The sequence below is a fragment of the Hyaena hyaena genome, unplaced genomic scaffold (assembly GCF_003009895.1).
Source record: "Hyaena hyaena isolate Hyena2069 unplaced genomic scaffold, ASM300989v1 scaffold_426, whole genome shotgun sequence".
NCBI lineage: Eukaryota > Metazoa > Chordata > Mammalia > Carnivora > Hyaenidae > Hyaena > Hyaena hyaena.
Genome location: NW_024081061.1, coordinates 483,193 through 504,725, shown reverse-complemented (window position 1 = coordinate 504,725; position 21,533 = coordinate 483,193). Strand labels below are relative to the sequence as shown.

At 40.9% G+C, this 21,533-nt stretch overlaps 1 protein-coding gene across 1 annotated transcript in view; it reads right to left on the bottom strand.

The window, feature by feature from the left end:
* UBE2D2 (ubiquitin conjugating enzyme E2 D2) overlaps positions 1-19,750 on the bottom strand; it is a 57,062-nt gene extending 37,312 nt beyond the window's left edge. Inside the window, exon 1 of the mRNA XM_039252739.1 lies at positions 19,272-19,750. Within this exon, the coding sequence (XP_039108670.1) occupies positions 19,272-19,295 (24 nt within the window). The 5' untranslated portion in view covers positions 19,296-19,750. The remainder of the gene's footprint in view (positions 1-19,271) is intronic.
* Between the last annotated feature and the right edge of the window lie 1,783 nt (positions 19,751-21,533).

Sequence of the window (21,533 nt, the reverse complement as noted above, 5' to 3'; positions counted from 1 at the left end):
TCAGTCAAGTAAGCATCCACCTCTTGATATCAGCTCAAGTCATGATTCATATGGTTTATGACACTGAGCTCCATGTCAGGCTCTGCACTGACAGTGCGAATCCTGCTTGCAATGCTCTCTCTCTCTCTGACCCTCTCCCCACTGCTTGCACTCTCTCACTCACTCTCAAAATAAATAAACTTATAAAAACTTTAAAACTTAAAGCTAATAGGGGCGCCTGGGTGGTTCAGTCGGTTAAGCATCGGACTTCAGCTCAGGTCATGATCTCACAGTTCGTGGGTTCAAGCCCCGCGTCAGGCTCTGTGCTGACAGCTAGCTCAGAGCCTGGAGGCTGTTTCAGATTCTGTGTCTCCCTCTCTCTCTCTGACCCTCCCCTGTTCACGCTGTCTCCCTCCCTCTCTCTCTCAGAAATAAATAAAACATTAAAAAATTTTTAAAAAGTGATATCTAGATCACTTTTTTTTGACTTTGGACTCCTTCAGAGAATGCTTCCCCACTCAAGCCACAAGCTAGAGGTTTATTTTCTGGAAAGGATAGAACAGAAGGTCTTAAGACTGACACTGTCAAGGGCACGGATGATGTACAGAAACGGGAGGATTAAGTGAACATTTACATAAAAACTTTGTTCCCAATGATTCTGAGAAAACTGGAAGCCAGGCCTGTACTACACAGACAGGAGATTACAAGATCCTCAGAAAAACGTGACTAGTACAAAACAAGGAACTTTACAATTCACTGACATTAATGGTTCATCTGGAGAAATAGTCTAGCCAGCAAACTGTAAACTCAATTCCACAGTTGCCAAACTTCATCCCTATATGCTTAGACCTTTTCACCAGTTTTTTAGTACCCCACTCTTAATAAATATAAATAACTGACAATAAAGAAATCAGCCACCTGATGGTTAATCTTCAACATGAAAGATAAAGACCAAGGGGCACCTGGGTGGTTCAGTCAGTTGAGCGTCTGACTTCAGCTCAGGTCATGATCTCAGAGTTCATGGGTTAGAGCCCATCATCAGGTTCTGCGCTGGCAACACAGAGCCTACTTGGGATTCATATTCTCTCTCCCCCCCCCCCCCAACTCATGCTATCTTTCTCAAAACAAAGTTAAAAAAAAAAAAAAAAAAAAGGACCAGAGACCACAATATCATACCTATCAGGAAGGCTATTATTACTATTTTTTAAATATTTATTTTTGAGAGAGACAGCATGAGCGGGGGAGGTGAAGGAGGGGAGGAGGACAGAGGATCTGAGGGCAGCTCTGTGCTGACAGTGAGAGACCAAGAGCCCAATGGAAGTCTCAAACTCACAAACCATGGGATCATGACCTAAGTCAAAGTCAGGCACTCAACTGACTGAGCCACCCAGAAGCCCCTTAGAAAGGCTATTATCAGAAAAAAGAACCTAAACAACAACAAAAACAAAAACAAAAGGAACAACTTTTGGTCAAGATAAGCTAGAACCCTCGTGTGGGTGGGAGTGTAAAATGGTACAGTCACTGTGGAAAACAGTATGGCAGTTCCTCCACCAGTTAAAAATAGAATTATCATATGATCTAGCAACTCCAATTCTAGGAGTTTATACCAATTCTAGGTATAAACCTAAAAACTAAATAACTAAACTAAATAACTAAGAGCAGAGTCTTGAAGAGTCATCTGTATACCCATGTTCATAGCAGCATTATTCAGAATAGCTAAAACAACCCATGTGTCTGTCACCAGATGATGGGTAGGCAAAATGTGGTGTATACACACACACACACACACACACACACACACACACACGAAATAAGGAAGGATATTCCAACAACATGGATGAAATTTAAGAACATTAAGCTAAAGTAAAAGAAGTCACACAAAGATAAATACTGTAGGATTCCAATTATATGAGAAACCTAGTAAAAAAAAATCAGAGAGATAAAACATAGAATGATAGTTGCCAGGGGCTGGGGAGACAGAGGATGGGGAGTTATGTTTAATGGCAACAGTTTTGAAAGTGAAAAGACTTACAGAGATGGATGGTGGTAATGGTTGTACAATAACATGAATGTATTTAATACAATTGAAATGTCTATTTTAAAATGGCTTAGATGGAAGGGTTTTTTTTTTTTTAATTTTTTTGTTTATTTATTTTTGAGACAGAGAGAGACAGAGCATGAGTGGGGGAGGGGCAGAGAGAGAGGGAGACACAGAATCTGAAGCAGGCTCCAGGCTCTGAGCTGTCAGCACAGAACCCGATGCAGGGCTCGAACCCACAAACCGTGTGATCATTACCTGAGCCAAAGTCGGATGCTTAACCAACTGAGCCACCCAGGCTCCCCATGGAAGGTTTTATATATATATGTATTTTATAAGAGAAACATTTTTTAATTGATCAAAGATCTAAATATAAGAGCTAAAACTATAAAGCCCTTAGAAGAAAACATAAATGTACATCTTTGTATCCTTGGATTAAGTAACTTAGATATGACACCAAAAGCACAAGCAACAAATTAGGTAAAATGGACTTCCATCAAAATTGAGAACTTCTGTACATTCATAGGTGAAAAGGCAACTCCCCAAATGGGAAACAAACTCTGCAAATTACTTATCTAATAATGGTTTAGTATATAGAATATACAAAGAATTCTTACAGCTCAGCAATAAAGAACTCAACTTTAAAATGGGCACCTGGGGGGGCGCCTGGGTGGCTTAGTCGGTTAAGCGTCCGACTTTCGCTTAGGTCATGACTGCCTGTGCTGACTGCCAGCTCAGAGCCTGGAGCCTATTTCAGAGTCTGTATCTCCCTCTCTCTCTGACCCTCCCCTGCTCACGCTGTCTCTCTCTCTCTCTCCTAGAAATAAATAAAATATTAAAAAAAAAATAAAAAATAAAATGGGCACCTGGGTTGCTTAGTCAATTAAGCGTCTAACTTCAGCTCAGGTCATGATCTTGCAGTTCATGAGTCTGAGACCCACAGTAGGCTCTGTGCTGACAGCTCGGAGCCTGGAGTTTGTTTTGGATTCTATGTCTCCCTCTCCCTCTGCCCCTCTCCTGCTTTCTCTTTCTCTTTCTCTCTCTCAAAAATAAATAAACATTAAAAAAAATAGGCAAAGGAAAAATCAAACTTCCTTTAAAAACAACAACAACAAACGGGTGCCTGGGTGGCTTAGTCAGTTACACATCTGACCTCAGCTCAGGTCATGATCTCTAGGTTGTTGGTTCGAGCCCCGAGTCAGGCTCTGTACTGACAGCTCGGATTCTCTCTCTCTCTCTCTCTCTCTCTCCTGGAGCCTGCTTCGGATTCTCTCTCTCTCTCTCTCTCTCTCTCTCTGTCTCTCTCTCTGTCCCTCCCCCATTTGTGCTCTGTCACTCTCAAAAATAAACATTTAAAAAATAAATAAATAAAAATGGGCAAAGGATACATCTTTCTCCAGAGGGTGCATACACACACACACACACACACACACACACACACATCTCCAATGAACACATGATGAGATATTCAGTATCATTCAGTAATTAAAAGAAATGCAAATTATAAACACATTCATACATCATTTGACACCCACTAAGAAGGCAATCATCAATATAATAAAGTAACAAGTGTTAATGATACGTAGAAACTAGAACCTGCATACATTGCTGGTGTGAATGTAAAATAAAACAGCCTTTTTAAGAAACAGTCTGGTGGGGCCCCTGGGTGGCTCACTCAGTTAAGCATCTGACTTTGACTCAGGTCATGATCTCATGGTTCATGGGTTCGAGCCCCGCGTCAGGCTCTGTGCTGACAGCTAGCTCAGAGCCTGGAGCCTGCTTCAGATTCTGTGACTCCCTCTCTCTCTGACCCTCCCCTGCTCACACTGTCTCTTTCTCTCAGAAATAAATAAAACATTAAAAAAAAATTTAATTCAAAATAAATAAAAAGAAACTTTAAAAATTAAAAAAAAAAGTCTGGTGATTCCTCGAAAAGTTAAACATCCAATTACCACATGACCCAGCAGTTCCACTCCTAGGTGTATATCCAAGAGGAATGAAAATTAATGTTCACAGAAAAATTGGACAGTATTTGAAAAATACTGTTCATAGCAACATTATTCTTAATAGTTAAAAAAATGGGAACAATCCAAACACCTGATAAATGTTAAAAGAAAATATCAGATACCCATACAATAGAATATTAAAGGAATTAAGTACTGATATAAACTGTAACTTGGACATAGCTTGTAAACACCATTAAACAACAGAAGCCAGCCACAAAAGGCCACATATTGTATGATTCCATTTATATAAAATGTCCAGAATAGGCAAATCCATTTGGTAAAAGGAGTGTGGAGGGAGCAGGCAGAGAGCAGTCCAGGAAGTCAAACATACAGTAATAATTTAAGACAAAAGGAAGAAGAGAGAAAAATGAAGTTAATGAATCCATGAACAAAGTGATTCAATAAAATTTTTCTTTTTTAATATTTTTATTTATTTCTAGGAGCGAGAGAGACAGCGTGAGTAGGGGAGGGCCAGAGAGAGAGGGAGACACAGACTCTGAAATAGGCTCCAGGCTCTGAGCTGGCAGTCAGCACAGAGCCCGACGCGGGCTCGAACCCACGAACCGCGAGATCATGACCTAAGCGAAAGTCGGACGCTCAACCGACTAAGCCACCCAGGCGCCCCAAAATTTTTCTTTTTTAAAAACTTTTTTTATAGTTTATTTATTTTTGAGACAGAGAGAGACAGAGCACAAGTCGGGGATGGTCAGAGAGAGAGGGAGACAGAATCCGAAACAGACTCTAGGCTCTGAGCTAGCTGTCAGCACAGAACTTGATGCGGGGCTCGAACCCACGAGCCATAAGATCATGACCTGAGCCGAAGTCAGACACTTAACCGACTGAGCCACCCAGGCGCCCCTCAATAAAAGTTTTCAAAACTTCAGGACATGTAGATAAAGGAGATAGGGATAAGAAGATGGAATATTACTCAGCCTACAAAAAGAATGAAATCTTACCATTTGCAATGATATGGACAGAGATAGAGTATACTTTGCTAAGTGAAATGAGTCAGTCAGAGAAAGAAAAATACCATACAATTTCATTCATACATGGAATTTAAGAAACAAAACATGAAAATATGGGAGGGGGTAAAAAAACAAAAAGAAGGAAACAAGCCATAAGAGACTCTTAAGGAAAGAGAACAAACTGAGGGGTGATGGAGGGAGGTGGATGGGGGATGGATATTAAGGAAGACACTTGTGTTAAGGTACCTTGGTGGTTCAGAGGGTTAAGGGTCTGACCTCGGCTCAGGTCTTGATCTCCCAGTATGGGAGGTCAGGCCAATCATGGGGCCCTCTGTTGTAAAGTGTAGAGCCCGCTTCAGATCCTCTGTTTCCCTCCCTCTCTCTGCTACTCCTCCCCCACACTTCCTCTCTCAAAAATAAACAAACATTAAAAAAAAAAAAAAGAAAAGGAGGGCACTCGTTATGATGAGGACTGGGTGTTGTAAGTAAGTGATGAATTAGTGAATTCTACTCCTGAAACTTATATTGCATTGTATGGTAACTGGAGCTTAAATAAAAACTGGAAAAGAAAACAAAACAAAATAAAACAAACCTAAGGACGTGAATTTCTAGCTGAAAAAGACCAACTGAATGTTGAGCAAAATAAATGAAAATTGGCCTACACCACCACTTGTCACAAAATACATTATGTGGGACACAGAAAACCTGTACGCGTCCAGAAAGAAAACTGGTCACATATATGGGATGAGAAATCACAGTAGTTTTGGACTTAACAGCAATCCTGGAAGCTAAAAGACAATGAATGTACTACTACATAAGTAAAAAGAGCCACAGTAGTGGCCCTACTTCAGGCTCTAAAAGTACAGATAAAGTCATGTTCACCATCCACACTAAGAAACAAATAGCTCTTTTCCAAATGCCAATAAACACTGTTAGCTTCAGGTTGTTCCTCAAAATTGGAACAATTTTTTTAACCTTGTATTAAGTTGCATGTGACCTCATTCAACTGAATTTCCACATCAAGTTACAGATTCAACAAAGAGGAACTAAAATATATATATACTGAAAAAAAATGACTGCAGAAGCATGTTTTGGGATTGCCACTGTAAGTTAAACAGACTTTCTTCATTCAAGATTTGTCCTGTAGTAGTGAAAATAAAGGGTATAAATATTTCTCTTTTTCAAAAGAATTCAAATTTGAGGTGCACCTTGGGTCGCTCAGGCAGTTAGGTATTCAACTCAGGTCACGATCTCCTAGTTCATGGGCTTGAGCCCTGTGTCAGGCTCTGTGCTGACAGCTCAGAGCCTGAAGCCTGCTTGGGATTCTGTGTCTCTGCCCAGCTCTCTCTGCCCAGCTCTCTCTGCCCCTTCCCTGCTCATGCTCATACACACGCACGCAATCTCCCTCTCAAAGATAAATTAACATTTAGGTGCACCTGGGTGGCTCAGTCAGTTAAGCGACCGACTTTGGCTCAGGCCATGATCTCACGTTTGTGGGTTTGAGCCTTGCGTCGGGCTCTGTGCTGGCAGCTAGCTCAAAGCCTGGAGACTGTTTCAGGTTCTGTGACTGACTCCCTCTCTCTCTGACCCTCCCCTGCTCATGTTGTCTCTCTCTCTCTCTCTCAAAAATAAATAAAAAAACATTTAAAAAAAGATAAATTAACATTTAAAAAAATTTCCAAATTTTTGTTTTAAACCAATTTAATCAGTATTTTAAACACTTGGGAAATGGTGTCAAATCAATCTTGTAAAAGATGTAGTAAATATCATGGTAACTCACATTTTATTTTATTTTTTATTTTTTTAATATTTATTTTTGAGAGAAAGAGAGACAGACAGAGCATCAGTGGGGGAGGGGCAGAGAGAGAGGGAGACACAGAATCTGAAGAAGGCTCCAGGCTTTGAGCTGTCAGCACAGAGCTCGACATGGGGCTTGAACTCACAAACTTTAAGATCATGACCTGAGCTGAACTCAGACACTTTAACAATTGAGCCACGCAGGAGCCCGTAACTCAGATTTTAAAAAGAGCTCACAAATATGTATGACAGACACAGTGCCAGTATGTGCAATAATTTCAAAGTGGATTTTACTATTTCTAGTCAACAAAAGTGAATCTCAATGCTTAGAGATACAAATAATCTGGTCTACTATTAAACTGGCCTGCTACTAAACTCAGTGATGATATACTGCTTTAATGCAATTAAGTAGGGGAGGTTTCACAAGCAATTCCCCATCATGTACAACATCACACCTTTATCAAAACACGAATAATATCTCTAAATATCCAAAGATGTCAAGCTCATAAATTAAAAAGACAAACTATTGGGGTGCCTGGCTGGCTCAGTCAATGGAGCATGCTACTCCTGATCTTGGAGTCATGAGTTCAAGCCCCAACTTGGGCAGAGAGTTTATTTAATAAAAAAACTACATTAAAAAAAAAGATAAGCTACTGCTAGCAAAACTTTAACACTAAAGCTAAATAAATTAGGTAGTTCTGAATGTTAAGGTGCATATAAGTACACAGGTGTTGGTCATTTCAGAGTCTAAAACCTTTTGTATTCATAAAGTATTTCATAATAAAAGCTGCTTCAGAACTTTAATTACAGTTGTTTCCAACGATTTCTTTCTTTCTTTCTTTCTTTCTTTTTTTATTTCTGAGAGAGAGAAGGAGAGACAGCGTGAGCAGGAGAGGGTCAGAGAGAGAGGGTGATACAGAATCTGAAGCAGGCTCCAGGCTCTGAGCTAGTTGTCAGCACAGCACTAGAGTTATCAAAATTACCTCAGAATAATAACCCTAAATTAAAATCATGGTCTTCATTTAATCCAAGAATGGCTGTAAGAAAGGCCATATTCCCCACAATACATCATGCTCTTCCCTTTCAAAACAGGACCTGGCAGAATGGCCACCACAAAGAAGGGTGTTAAAAATAAGGGCTGTTCTGCCACCAATGAGGCAGTGAACAGAGAATATACATCAACATTGAAAAGTGCACCCATGGAGAAAGTTTCAAAAAAGCATTTCAAGAAGTTTCAAGAGCCAGTACATTCACACCTGGCTCAAGAAAGCTGTCTGGGCCAAAGGAATAAGAAACGTTCCACACCTTATATGCGTGGAGTTACCAAGAAAAAGAAGGATGAAGATTCACCAAATAAGCTCTATACACTGGTTACCTATGTATCTGTCACCATTTTCAAAATCCTATAGATAGTTAATGTGGATGAGAACTAAGTGCTGATTATCAAATAAAGGTTTAAAACTGAAGACAAAAGGGGGCACCTGGGTGGCTTAGTCGGTTAAGCATCCGACTTTCGCTTAGGTCATGATCTCGCGGTTCGTGGGTTCGAGCCCCGCGTCTGGCTCTGTGCTGACTGCCAGCTCAGAGCCTGGAGCCTGTTTCAGTCTGTGACTCCTTCTCTCTCTGACCCTCCCCTGCTCACACTGTCTCTCTCTCTCTCTCCTAGAAATAAATAAAACTTTAAAAAAAAAAAAAAAACTGAAGACAAAAGGAAGGGAGGGAGGAAAAGAGCAAGCCATATTCCATAAGTGGAAAAAGTGCTATGTGGTCACAATTACAGGCTGAACTTCCTGTATCTGCTTTAAGTAATGTTCTATATGACTAACACTATTACTTTAAACAGTTTTTATCTAAATATTTACGTCAAATAAGAAGTCCTTTATTTTCTTTTGTTTTTTAAAAATTCTGAGAAAATCTATAAGGGGATGTGCCAGTGCAAGATGTACAAGTCAGGAAAATTAAGGGCATCACCAGGGGAGGGAGAGTAATAATGGTATCTATGCTGGTGCACCGCAGCTATGGGAGGTTGATTACATACTGGGAAATTGATCAAATGAGTAAATATATTGATAATAACAGGTTTCTCACTGTCAGAAAATAGGGAATATTGAAAGGAAGAAATATAGGGTGAACCCTGTGGTATTCAACTGGAATTAAAGGTACCTATGTGAACTCATGTTTTGTTTTGTTTTTTTATATAGACAGACAAAAGTAAATATCCATGGAAACGTGTATACTATGTGTGTACATGTGTCTTTCTATACATATACATATTCTCTAGCTACATCTACTGATTGTACTGAGAAAGCTTGGAAGCAGTAAGATTTCAAGAGCAATGAGCACACCTAGCATCCAGATCTTGATTTCTAAATACCATTTTCCAGTAAACAGAACTAGGAAGCCTTGGAAAAATAGATGATTACACAGCTAGAGCAGGGTAAAAAAGAAAAAGGCAGAGATATTTTATGCTGCCAAAACAAACTAAATGCCAAAGAATGATGAGGAAAAAACAAAACAAATGAGCATTAAAATAAATGATAATAAATTACTATAATCCACTTGAATAGGAAATCATTCAGTCCATACAAATAGAAGTTTAAAAATGAGTTAAAACTTTTACATGACAGTGTGGTACCCATACTCCAAAATAGCTCCCAATGATCCTTGACTCCTTGTATTTATACTCTTTAGTTCTCTCCCCTATACTATACCAGGTATGGTCTGTGAAACCAGAAGAATATAGCAAAGTGATTGCATGTCACTTGTGAGATTAGGTTATAAAAGATACTGTGGCTGATCACTCGAGCTCTCTTTGGGGACACTCTAAGGAAAGCCATGTCTTAAGCATACTCAAGCAACCCTATGGAGAGATCTACACAGGAAGGAAATGAATCCCTTAGTTCAACAACCCACAAGGAACTGAGATCTGCCAACAATCATGGGAACGAGCTCAGAAGGGGATTCTCCAGCCTTCAAGGAACTGCAGCCCCAGGCAATACCTTGGCTGCAAGCTCAAAAAAAAAAAAAGAAAAAAAAAGAAAGAAAGAAAAAAAAAAAACCAACCCTGAGCCAGAATCACCTAGCTATATGGCATTCACAGATTTCTGATCTTCAGAAACTATGGGATACTAAGTGTTTAAGTAGCTACGATTTGGGGTACTTTCTTCTGTGGCAACAGATAAATAACACAAATAGGATAAGTACATATTCTCAAAATGTCTCCTAAAATATCACTTATTCATTATAAATGGAAAAAGAGCTCTATAGTTGGGAACTATGGTAGATAAACTTCTCAGTAATGGGTCAAAGTGAAACGCATACGACCTGACAGGATACGATGAAAGGAATCCAACCAAAATCACATACCAACTGATAGGGTACAAATAGAGTGACACAGCATTGCTTTTGTGACATTCCTACCAAAGACCCATGACCTAAATCTAAAAGTTGGTTTGTGGGATGTGTATGTGTCCGTGTGTGTTTTAAGTAGGCTCAATGCCAAATGTGGGACTTGAACTCACAACCCTGAGATCAAGAGCCACATGCTCTGCCAACTGAGTCAGAGACGCACTCCATCCATGACCTAAATCTGATCATATGGGAATAAACCCAAATTGAGGAACACTCTGCAAAGTAACTGGACTCTAAATGTTTTAAAAGTGTCACGGTCATGAAGCCAAGAAGAGACTAAGGAATTAAAGAAGAGTATACATAGATAATAAAATGCAGAGTAACTCTGGACTAGATCCTTTTTCTAAAACACATTATTGGAACAATTGGCAAAACCTGAATGAGGTCTGAGGTTTATGTGGCAGTTAAGATCTCAATGGAAATTTCCTAATTTTGAAGGCTGTATCAATACGATTATGTGGCAGAATGTCTTGTTTATAAGAAATACACAAAGTATTTGAGGGTGATGAGACATCATGTTGACAACTTATTCTTAAATGGTTAAAGAAAAAAAAGTTCTAGGTATTGTATTTACAACTTTATAACTGAGCCAGTTAAGTCATAATGATTATATTAAAGCCTACCTTTTTTTTAATGTACTCCGTTTTTCCTTCTTACTCATCCCCCAGAGGTCTGCAGGGTCCTCATTCTATAGACAAGGAAGCTGAGGCTAAAGAAAATCAGTGAAGTAAACTTGGCTAAGGCCACAGAGCTAGCACAGGATTCAACAGGCATGTTACTCCAATATCCTGCTATTTTTCTCACCCTTATCACTTGCTGTCACTATTTGCTCCATATTGTTGACCAAAACAGAATGCCTACCATCCATCAGATACTGGGAATATAATGAGTAAGACAAGGACTTTGCCCAGGAAAGCTCAGTCCAGAGGAGGAGAACAATCAATCATGTCTACATACTAAGAAATAGTTCTATAGTGGAACCCTACTGCCTGCATGCCTGGGGCATGCTACATAGAAAAGCCATTTCTATTGGGTCTCCAAGGATGAATAAAGAATTCAGGAGGAGGGAGGTGGGGGTGAGAAGACATTCTCTGTACAAGGAAAAACACAAAGACTAAAGGAAAAGGTTTCTGAAAAGGATCAATTAGAACTGCTTAAATTACAGTAGTATTTCCCATGAAACACTAGTTTATATTCTACGAATGAAAGATAAAGGTAGCAGTATTTTTTATCCTAAATTTTATCTTTTAATACATGTTTTTAAGAAATACTACATATTTCTGCAGATTTAAAGCCATAATTTGCCTCAAGAAACTAGAACACAAAGCAAATGATGTCCATCTGTGTTGAGATGCACAAACAGCACTTATTCATGGGTATCATGGTCTACTTGACTCCAGTGATCTTTCTAGTTTCTTGTCATAATTCAATATATATTTGAGATTTAATCAAAGCATAATGTTTATTAAGTATTTCTAAAATACTAAGCCATTCCCCATAGAGTTACAACTAGAATATGGAAGTTTAAATGAAAAACAAAGTCGTCTGATTCTTAAACCCCAAAAGTCAAATTATTTTGAAATAAACGTGAACAAAGCATAAATGTCTTTTTTTTTAATTAGGTGACCTGTCTTTATCTACCCACGAGACAATTAACAATATTGATAGTAGCCTAACTGCAAGAATACTGCCAAATACACAGTTTCCAATCTTTTCCTAGAGTGTACCTATATGAAATAAATGTTTATATTATACTACAAATGAAAACATACAGTAACACATTTAATGCAGCCCTTGATGAAGATCTCTTTTATTATGTAAGAAAAATATCATTTAGGGCGCCTGGATGGCTCAGCCGGTTTAAACATCCAAGTCTTGGTTTCAGCTCAAGTCATGATATCACAGTTCTTGAGAGCCAAGCCCTCCTGCATTGTGTTCTGCACTAGCAGCAGAGCGCCTGGTTGAGATTCTCCCTTTCCCTCTTTCTCTCACAAAATAAACAAAATTTAAAAAATAAAAATGTTTATAGTTGGTTACTTTATGTATTTTTTTAAATTATTTTTTAAACATTTTATTTATTAAAAAAATGTTATTAAACATTTATTTACCCACGAGCAACGAGATCACGAAGTAAGCAGAAGTCAGAAGCTCAACCCACTGGGCCACCCAGGTGCCCCATGGTTTGTTACTTTATAACAAACTGACAATGAATAATGTTTCCTCTAAATATATTTTGTTTTTAAATAATTTATCTAATTGTGATATGCATATTTCTAATTAATTTACCCAGGGCCATTTGTGAGGTCAATCTTTTTTTTTTTTTTTTTAATGTTTTATTTATTTCTAGGAAAAAGAGACAGCGTGAACAGGGGAGGGTCAGAGAGAGAGGGAGTGACAGACTCTGAAACAGGCTCCAGGCTCTGGGCTGGCAGTCAGCACAGAGCCCGATGCGGGGCTCGAACCCACAGACCGCGAGATCATGACCTAAGCGAAAGTCGGACGCTTAACCGACTAAGCCACTCAGGCGCCCCTGTGAGGTCAATCTTAACCCAAGTGTGCACTGGTTCATGAACTCTTATTTGTATCCAACAATAATATTAGTTTGAAAAGCATTCCAATAAAGTTGGGAGACACTAGATATGAGGAAGGAGGAGACAGCACAGCAGTTCATCAGAAGCTAAGGGAAATGAGTGATAACAATGTTAACTGTTACAAAAATTAAATAAAAACTGAGGAGGTGGCAACTGAATTTGGCAATTAAGTAATAACCAATGACTTTACTAAGCAGTCCCAGAATAGTGAATCGACTATTCTTCTAAGAATTTTGGCACTGAAATGCTAGAGATGAGAGGGATAACAAAGAGGAGGGAATTAGCTGTAGTGAGGGAGGGGAGTTAAAATAAGTTTTTTGTTGTTGTTTATTTATTTTTTAAAGGAAGCTTGGATGCTGAGGGGACTCAGAAGAGAAGAGAAAAGAAGGGATCTAGGAGAGCAGAGAAAATTACTAGAGAGTAAGGACCTGGCAGAAAGAATAGGAAAGCAAAAGTTAGATTGGCAAAGGGAAAAGTATAGCTTCTCCAGAGACAAGAAGGCAGAAGAGCAATGACTAAGGTCAATTTGGAGCAATGGCTGGCTAGAGTCAAGATTACAAGAATCTAAATCCTAGCTCTTCTTACCATAACCACAGAAGCAGGGGCAAGTTTCTTTACTTCTCCAAGTGTCTGTTTTCCCATCTAATCTGGAGAGAACAGAATTCTCAGAGGGGTGTGCTCAGAAGATTCAGTAATTATGAAACTGAGTAAGTACTCTAAAGATGTTTGGTACTCTAAAGTACTCTACAGGGCTTTGTTTTTGTTTTTAAAAGCCTCAACGGAAATCTAAAAGAATTCACATATTTCTATTTTCTCTGTGGAATAGGTAACTGGGTCACCAAATGACATTAAAAGAGTGTTTAAGGACAGGAGACAGTGATTCTTAATCTTTTAGGGAGACTGATGAAAGGTATATGGAAGAGAGAATATCCAAACTTTGTGTAGTTTTAAGGGAGTTCATATATATCTCTTCAACAATAAAAAGAGATGCTAAGGAAAAGATTTGGTTCAAAGGCACAGTTTGAATACCCAATTGTTTGAACAAAAGAAAAAGACTTCATTCTTTAGATTTACATACCTAACAGCTCCGTAAGGGTACATAGTCTGCCAGAAAAGACACTGGACATAGTCAAGAAACCCAGGTTCTTGATCCAGCCCTAGAAAGTCACATGGCCTTTTCAGAGAGTAGCTCTGAGATGTGCTGCAGTTCTAACATTTTATGATTTTATTACTTGAAACCTCACTTGACTGCAGACAGAAGAACAAATGGTACTTTATTTTCCTGTCATAGTTAAATATGATTTTGAAAGTTATCCTGGGAACCTAACCACCAAAACTTTATTTCTACAGAAAAAACAAGTGTGCTCCTGCATTTCTGGGATGAGGCTGCAGAGGTTCCTGGCAGCATCAGGCATGAGTCAGGTATTCCTATCCTAGCAACTGCCTAGGATATTTTAGCAGCCCTCTCTCTGGTCTAAAATATCCAGAACTGGACTCTGTCAGAACTTCCTCTTTGTCAGTCAGCAGTACAGTAATACACACTGAGAGAGTTTAAAGCAACCAAGATTAAGTTATCCTTTAATGAGGGCTGTTTAAATTACATTTAAATAGCAACCTGGAAGAGTCAAAGAAAATTTCTCAATCCAATGAACCTTTGTAAAGCAAAGAATCATTTCCTAATGAAAAACTAAAAAAACTAACTAAATAAATAATCTTTGCAGAGATTTCAAGAACCTTATCTTTTGGAGTAATAAGGTATATCTGCTTTCTAAGATTGATCTAATTCAAACAGCCATCTTTTGTAAACCATTTATTAAACTTCCTAGTACTCCACAGAACAATTTGATAATTTTTCCCACTGTTTTGTCAGGAACTCACTTTATCCTTACCTCTGATACTATTGTGGTATCACGATTAAAATACAGTATTTTAAAATCATTATTTTTAATTTAATACTATTACAGTGTTACAAAGGTAAGAATCAACACTTTTTAAAAATTTTTTTTACATTTATTTATTTTTGAGAGACAGTGTGTGAGCGGGGGAGGGGCAGAGAGAGAAGGAGAATGAGAATCTGAAGTAGGCTCCAGGCTCTGAGCAAGCATTCAGCAGACAGCCTGATGCAGGACTTGAACCCACAAAGCATGAGATCATGACCTGAGCTGAAGTCGGACTCTTAACTGACTGAGCCACTCAGGTGCCCCAAGAATCAATCCATTTGTAACCTCCCAGTCGCAAAACATTTTCAAGTATGCAGAATGCAGAAAAATGATTCACAGCATAAAACAGAGCAGAGTGAGGTTAAGAGTAAAATACAAACTTCTACTGTGGGATCAATGCATGTACTAAATTGGCTTTCCCTATGACCTCACACACAACCATATGAAAACCTCAGCAAAGAAGTTAATTAACTCACAAAAAAACTACTTAATCTTGCCCATCTACATAAAGCAATAAATGTTTGAAACTTTAAAAAAGATAGCAACTACGGTTTAAATGATTCTATCCTTACATTCCTGACTGCTTTTTGAACCTCAGTCTTTTAATGTTAATTCATAAACTGGAGCCTACCAACCTGTCAGAAGTATGTTTTGTTTTTAATTTGAACTGGTTGCCAAAAATCTGGATTTGTGGCTTCCCTTTTAAAAGGGAGGAAAAGGAAGATCTGGCAACAATGGGCCCACAGATCGTGGTTAAGAGCAACATTTGGAGAGAGAGGGGTAGCAGCTGTCCTCTTCTGATAGCATATGTAATTTCTAGTTCCCCTCAATTTTTTGCTCACTTTGGTTACCTGCTTGGCCTAGAACTATCAAGAGTTTGAAATCTTTATTTTACTGAGGTCCCCACCCCCGCCTCCAGGGGTGTTGTCTCTTAAGGGGTTTTAGAAGAACTAGCTCTAAAAATCTTTATCACAGGAACAGAATAAATCAAGTAATAATCCTGGCATTAAAGCCATATATACCAAATGTTAGCTGTAAATATCAGGATAACAGTAAAATGTACAAGACACTATTACTGTTAAGAAAATAGCTTTTAGTATCCTAACTTTGGTCTGTCTTCAACTCCTCAAAGAATCAAGACGCTGTCTTTTATCTTTCCCCAGAATAAAGAAATTAGCCCTGTATTTCAACATTATGGCACCCTAAGAGCACCCAAAAGCCTCCTGCATCTGTGTAACAAAAGAAGAAAAACAGGAAGTAAAAAAGGTCTGTGATCAGCCAAAGAGACCACACACTTCACAGAACACATGAAGCCCTCGTCACTCAGAGCCTACTGGATCTTATTTTAGACATAATTTTAATAAGCTCCGTGATCTGGTTTCCCAGCCCACAACAGATGAGATGCAGCCAACTGGAAAAGGGCTGGGGGTGGTGCTGCTAGAAGCAGACACTCAAAGCATCAAAATCAAAGCTAAACACCTATAAAGTCAGCAGAAAACCTCAAAACACAGCAGGCTAGGGCCATTTGGTGTAGACACAAACAAGCCTGAGGGTCCCAATCCCTGCAAAAGAACTATACTGATGTTCATCATGACCCTTTTTGGTATACTCTATTAAAGCATAGGTCAGGAGACCTTAAAGCGTGTATCAAAATAAAGTCTATGAAGTCTATCAAAACCTTTTGCCATAAACACACAGCATTTAAAGGACTGTCAAACTCACAGAATACTATTTCCCTCTGTCAGAGAAACGAGATACTGAATTCCTAAAGATGCCACATGTCACATGTATGTTTTTAGCAAAGTTTTATTAGAACCTAGATGAAGTTCATGATATCTAAAGTCAAGAGAGTATTAAAGTAGAACTATTTTTTTTTCTTTCAGAAAATGATAACTGGAAAGGTGTAAGACCAAGATCAGTTATATAGGCCAACTAAGTTTTTTCTGGATTCCACGGTAGATACATTACTAGGGTCAAGAAGAAGATATGAAGACTGGTCTTATCCATACCTAAGTTAAGTCTGCACTCAACTTAAAATTGGCATTTCACAGGGACACTTGGGTGGCTCAGTCAGTTAAGCTGCTGGCTTCAGCTCAGATCATGATCTCACAGTTTGGGGGTTCAAGCCTAGCATCCGGGCTGTCGGCGTGGAGCCTGCCTGGGATTCTTTCTCTCCCTCCTCTGCTCTCTCTCTCGAAATAAACTTTAAAAATTTGGTATTAGCAAAAAAAAAAAAAAAAATTGAAAAAGAAAATTTCCATTTTGTTTTCACAATTTTATTGACTACTATACCAAAAATAAATTTTGTATTTCAAATCCTGGTCAGTCTCAGAAGTTGAGCCATACTTTGGGAAGGGCTCTAGGTTATAAACCAGGGGGTAAAAAGCTAATTGTGAGTTTTAAAAGTTCAAAGCATCATTGTCTAAGCCTGATTTTCCTTATTAAAAATTTTATAAGAAGATATTTTAGGGGTGCCTGGGTGGCCCAATCAGCTAAGCGTCTGATTTCGGCTCAGGTCATCATCTCACAGTTTGTGGGCTTGAGCCCTGTGTCAGTCTCTGTGCTGACAGCTAACTCAGAGGCTGGAGCCTGCTTCAAATTCTGTATCTCCCTCTCTCTGTCCCTCCTCTGCTCACGCTGTCTCTCTCTCTCAGAAATAAATTTAAAAAAAAATTAAAAAAAAAAGATATTTTAAAGAAAGTCTGAAGAATACGTAGTAACTCAAAAGAAACCATATTACCAGGGCAAGTATGTTAAAAGATTATGTTTTGAGTGTTACTTTTTTCCTCTGAAAAAACTTAACACACAACAATAAACACAGACATTAAAGGATGTATTTTTTGATCTGTAAGTTATCACACATACTTCTCTTCAGGTTTTAAAATAAAGGCACAGGACTGGGGCTGGGAAGGGGTGATGATTAAAAAAAATAAGAGCATAATCTTCTATGGTTACAATCTCAAATTGAGAACTTCCCAATAAGACTCTAGAAGAACTCAGTAACTCTTAAATACATTAAAATACATACATATTTTTATTTGGATGACCATCCCTCAATGTGCTCCTGCCCCTTAAATAGTAAAGAAATTTTCCCTTAAGTTTCAAGCTCTTTTTAACAAATAAACTGCTTCATTTCAACACAAGGTTTACTCTGTCTAAAGTCTGCCCTTTTTCATTTGTTAGAAATCAAGGAAGTCCAAACAAGTTGGTAAAGCTCTAACCTAATTTACAGTAAGCATTGGGAATTTCACACTGGAGGCCTATGAAATTAAGACCAATTGCAAACTGAGGTATTTTAATTGTCCACAGTCTGCGTTTCACTAAGTTTAGGGTAAGGTGAATATTGCTTTTCTTCCTCTTGCATCTCCATCCCATTCCTCTCGATGGATAATCAATCTACTTATAAGTGGCTAGAGGCTTAATAGAGCCTCTTCAAGTACCCAAGTGATACACCAAACAAAAATTAGAAGTACAGTCGTACTTCACTTGTAAGAAAAAAACATGATAGAGGCACCCAGAGATTACAATATTGGGGGGACCCTAAATTTTAAGCCAAGCCCATACCCTAGAAACAGTATAAGAAAAACCTCCATACAAATAACTAAATAACCTTTCATCGTAAAGGGTAAAGACATCCTTTCGAATGGAAAAATCTAGCAAACTTCCTTCTACAGTAAAAGAGTCTCCTTGAACATATTACCTAATTTAAGGGTTAAAATCCAATTTATGAAGAGACTGTATAAGGAAACGTTAATTTCTCCAGCAGTTTTCAATGTTCAGGTTTCTAGCTCTACCCTTACAAATTTAACAGCTTTTCTATTGGATCCATTCCTGTAAAACTGAAGCGTAGTTTCTTACTACGTTTGGCAACCTCAAAGAACAAAACGCTTCTCTACTTCCCTCCTCCACCAAGAGTCCTGTTTTTGTTTTGTTTTTCCTTCTGAACTTCCTACTCTAAGTTTCTGGACAAGCAGAGTGGACCGAAGTGTACGGCCGCCAAAGGTAAGTGAACTCAGAAAATACTTGTGGATCGACAAAAAGGCTTCCTCTGCCTGGGACATGAGCTCCAAGCTCAGGCGGTACGGTGGAGGAAGCCAGGGCAGGTGGGCGGGTGTGAGCGGGAGGTGGGGGAACACAGGCAGTGATGGGACGAGGAGCCCTTTCGACCTCTGTCAATGGGGCACCTCAACGCCCCAGCCCCAGCTCCCCCTCCCGGCATGGCCGGACAATGGCCCTCTAGCGCAGCAGTCCCAAGCCGGGCAGAGGCCCTGGGACTCCTTACCACGCGGGGCCTAGAAAGGAGGCCAGGAAGGAACGCCGAGCCGACCAGCGCACCTCCGGCCTAAGCGCGGACTGCGCGCCGGGGCCTCTACGGGCGCCATCACTGGAAACAGGGTGTGAAGGGCGCCCGGCAGGACCATCTCCCGCAGCCGGGTCCGAAGAGGCCGCGAGCCAGGCGGAGGCGACGGCGGGAAGTGCAGGCCGCAGCCTGCTCAGCTGGCCGCCCAGCGGCCGGAACCCTCAGCCGACCTCCGGCCGCTTACCTTGTGGATTCTCTTCAGAGCCATCGTGGGAGGCGGGTGGCGGTGGCCCCCGGGGCGGGGACGGGGACAGGGGAGGGACGGGGAAGGGGCGAGGGGGCGCGAGGCCGCCTCGGTGATCGCGGCTCGGCTAGAGAAGATGGGGAGTTCGAGAGCGCGGGTTCGGCAGGATGGACTGAGGGCCGCGGCCCACTCGCCTCCTGAGCCTGCCGCAGCGGTCACCGCATCACCCGGCGGCGGCCCCTTTATGCGCTGCCGCCCGAGCCGCCGCCGCCGATACCTCCGCCGCCGCCGCCGTAGCTGCCTCTTCCACCTAATCTCGGCGCCGCCTTCTCAGCTGCCGCGGATCCCTCCGCCGGGGAGCAAGAGCCCAGGCCTCGGGCTCGGCCGGTGCCGCTCGATCGGACAACCAGAGGGGCTGCCTACTGCAGGTGGACCAAGGGACGCGCGGGCGGACGGGCGGGCGGCGCCGCCGGGGTGGGGCTGCCGGAGCGCGGGGTGGGCCCAGGCCGAGGGGCAGGTCGGGAGGCGCGGGGATTGGCGGGCTATGGAAGGGAGGGCAGGACCGCGCCGGCGGCGGAGGGATACGGGCCGCCCCTGTGAGTATCTTACGCGCCGTCGCCTTCGCCTCCACGGCCGCGGAGAGGATGACGTCGCGAAGCGCAGGGAGGAAATCTCGCGAGATTAGTGGAGCGGGTGGTACCTCCTTGCGCGCCGCGACCCTTGAGTCCCTTTCATCTGGTACCTCATTCTTGTGGCATCGAAGATCTATAACCATTTAAAGGCGAATGTTTTCCAGATCCTTGATCAGCGCCATAGCATAGACTGACCCGAGAGGAGGCACTTAGGCCCATTGCAACATTCTCGAAAGAAGGGACTCGTCCAAGGACACACAGTTTTACAGAGGCAAAGCTGTGAATTCCCTGAAGTGGAGGGCCTTGTCAGAACGCTTTCTGGAAGCCAGGGCCTCTGCTGTTAATATGTTTCTTTGAGCGTGCCTCGGGCAGCTGTGAGATGGCCTTTCTGACCAGGTCCCCAGGAGGATGACAACTTGAATTTCTATTAGCCACACACGTGTTGCTTGTAGGAGAGGTACCCACACCTTGTTCTGCGTGGTGAATTGTTACAAACAAGCACTGCACCAGTTACCTCGTGAAAAACAAACAAAAAGACAAAAAGAACCAAAAAACGTGCAAGGTGTGCTCCCGTAGTTAAAACCAACCTTGCGGTTCAGATCACCAGCAGCAAGCCTAGACAATCTATTCTGGAGTTGCTTTTTAGGAGGTAGAGGCAAAAGCTAATTCACAGAGCAACTACTCTTGTGTTGAGTCCTATGCCATGACCAGTGAGATGCAAGACCAGGCCTAGGCTTGGAGGTACTTCCTATCTGGCGGGGGGGGTGGACACCAGAGAATATTAAGGATTATTTTCCTAGGGAGTGATGCCAACATTCTCACATCCATCCTGAGGTTTTCTGATTTCTAAAACTGTTCTTTCCTCTTTCTGGAAGGGGCCTTGGAGATCATTGATTCTAACCTGAATTTAGAGAGGAGAAACTGGAGCTTCTAAGAGAAAGATCATGCAAAACGTTACCCAATAGCTCAGTGGCAAAATTTATACTGCCTCACCTAAGAGTTGGACCAATGAGACCTCCATGGACCCAGCAAGTCAAGGAGGGGAAAACTGCATCCAGTCCTCCAGAGTGGGTGTATTTGAGGTTGGAGGTGAAGAGAAACATTCTACAGTTCAAAATCTTTTTTTTAAATTTTTTAAAATTAAAAACCTTTGGGGGGCACCTGGGTGGCTCGGTCAGTTAAGTGCCCGACTTCACCTCAGGTCATGATCTCCCACTCTGTGAGTTTGAGCCCCATGTCGGCTCTGTGCTGACAGCTCAGAGCCTGGAGCCCCTTTCAGATTCTGTGTCTGCCCCCCTCTCTGCCATGTTCATGCTCTGTCTCTCAATAATAAATAAAAAGATTAAAAAAATAAATTAAAAATTTTTTATTTTAGAGACAGAGTGTGAGAAGAGGACAAGTTCAAAGAGAGAGAGAGAGAGGGGGAATCTTAAGCAATCTCCCTGCTCAGTGACGAGCCTGATTTGGAGCTCAGTTCCACAACCCTGGGATCATGACCTGAGCTGTAATCAAGAGTTTGACACTCAAATGACTGAGCCACCCAAGTGCCCCCACCGAAATCTTTTCTTCCTAAGAACTGTGAGGGAAGAGGTACAAAAATGCTCATTGTTCAAATTAAATTTTTTTTCTT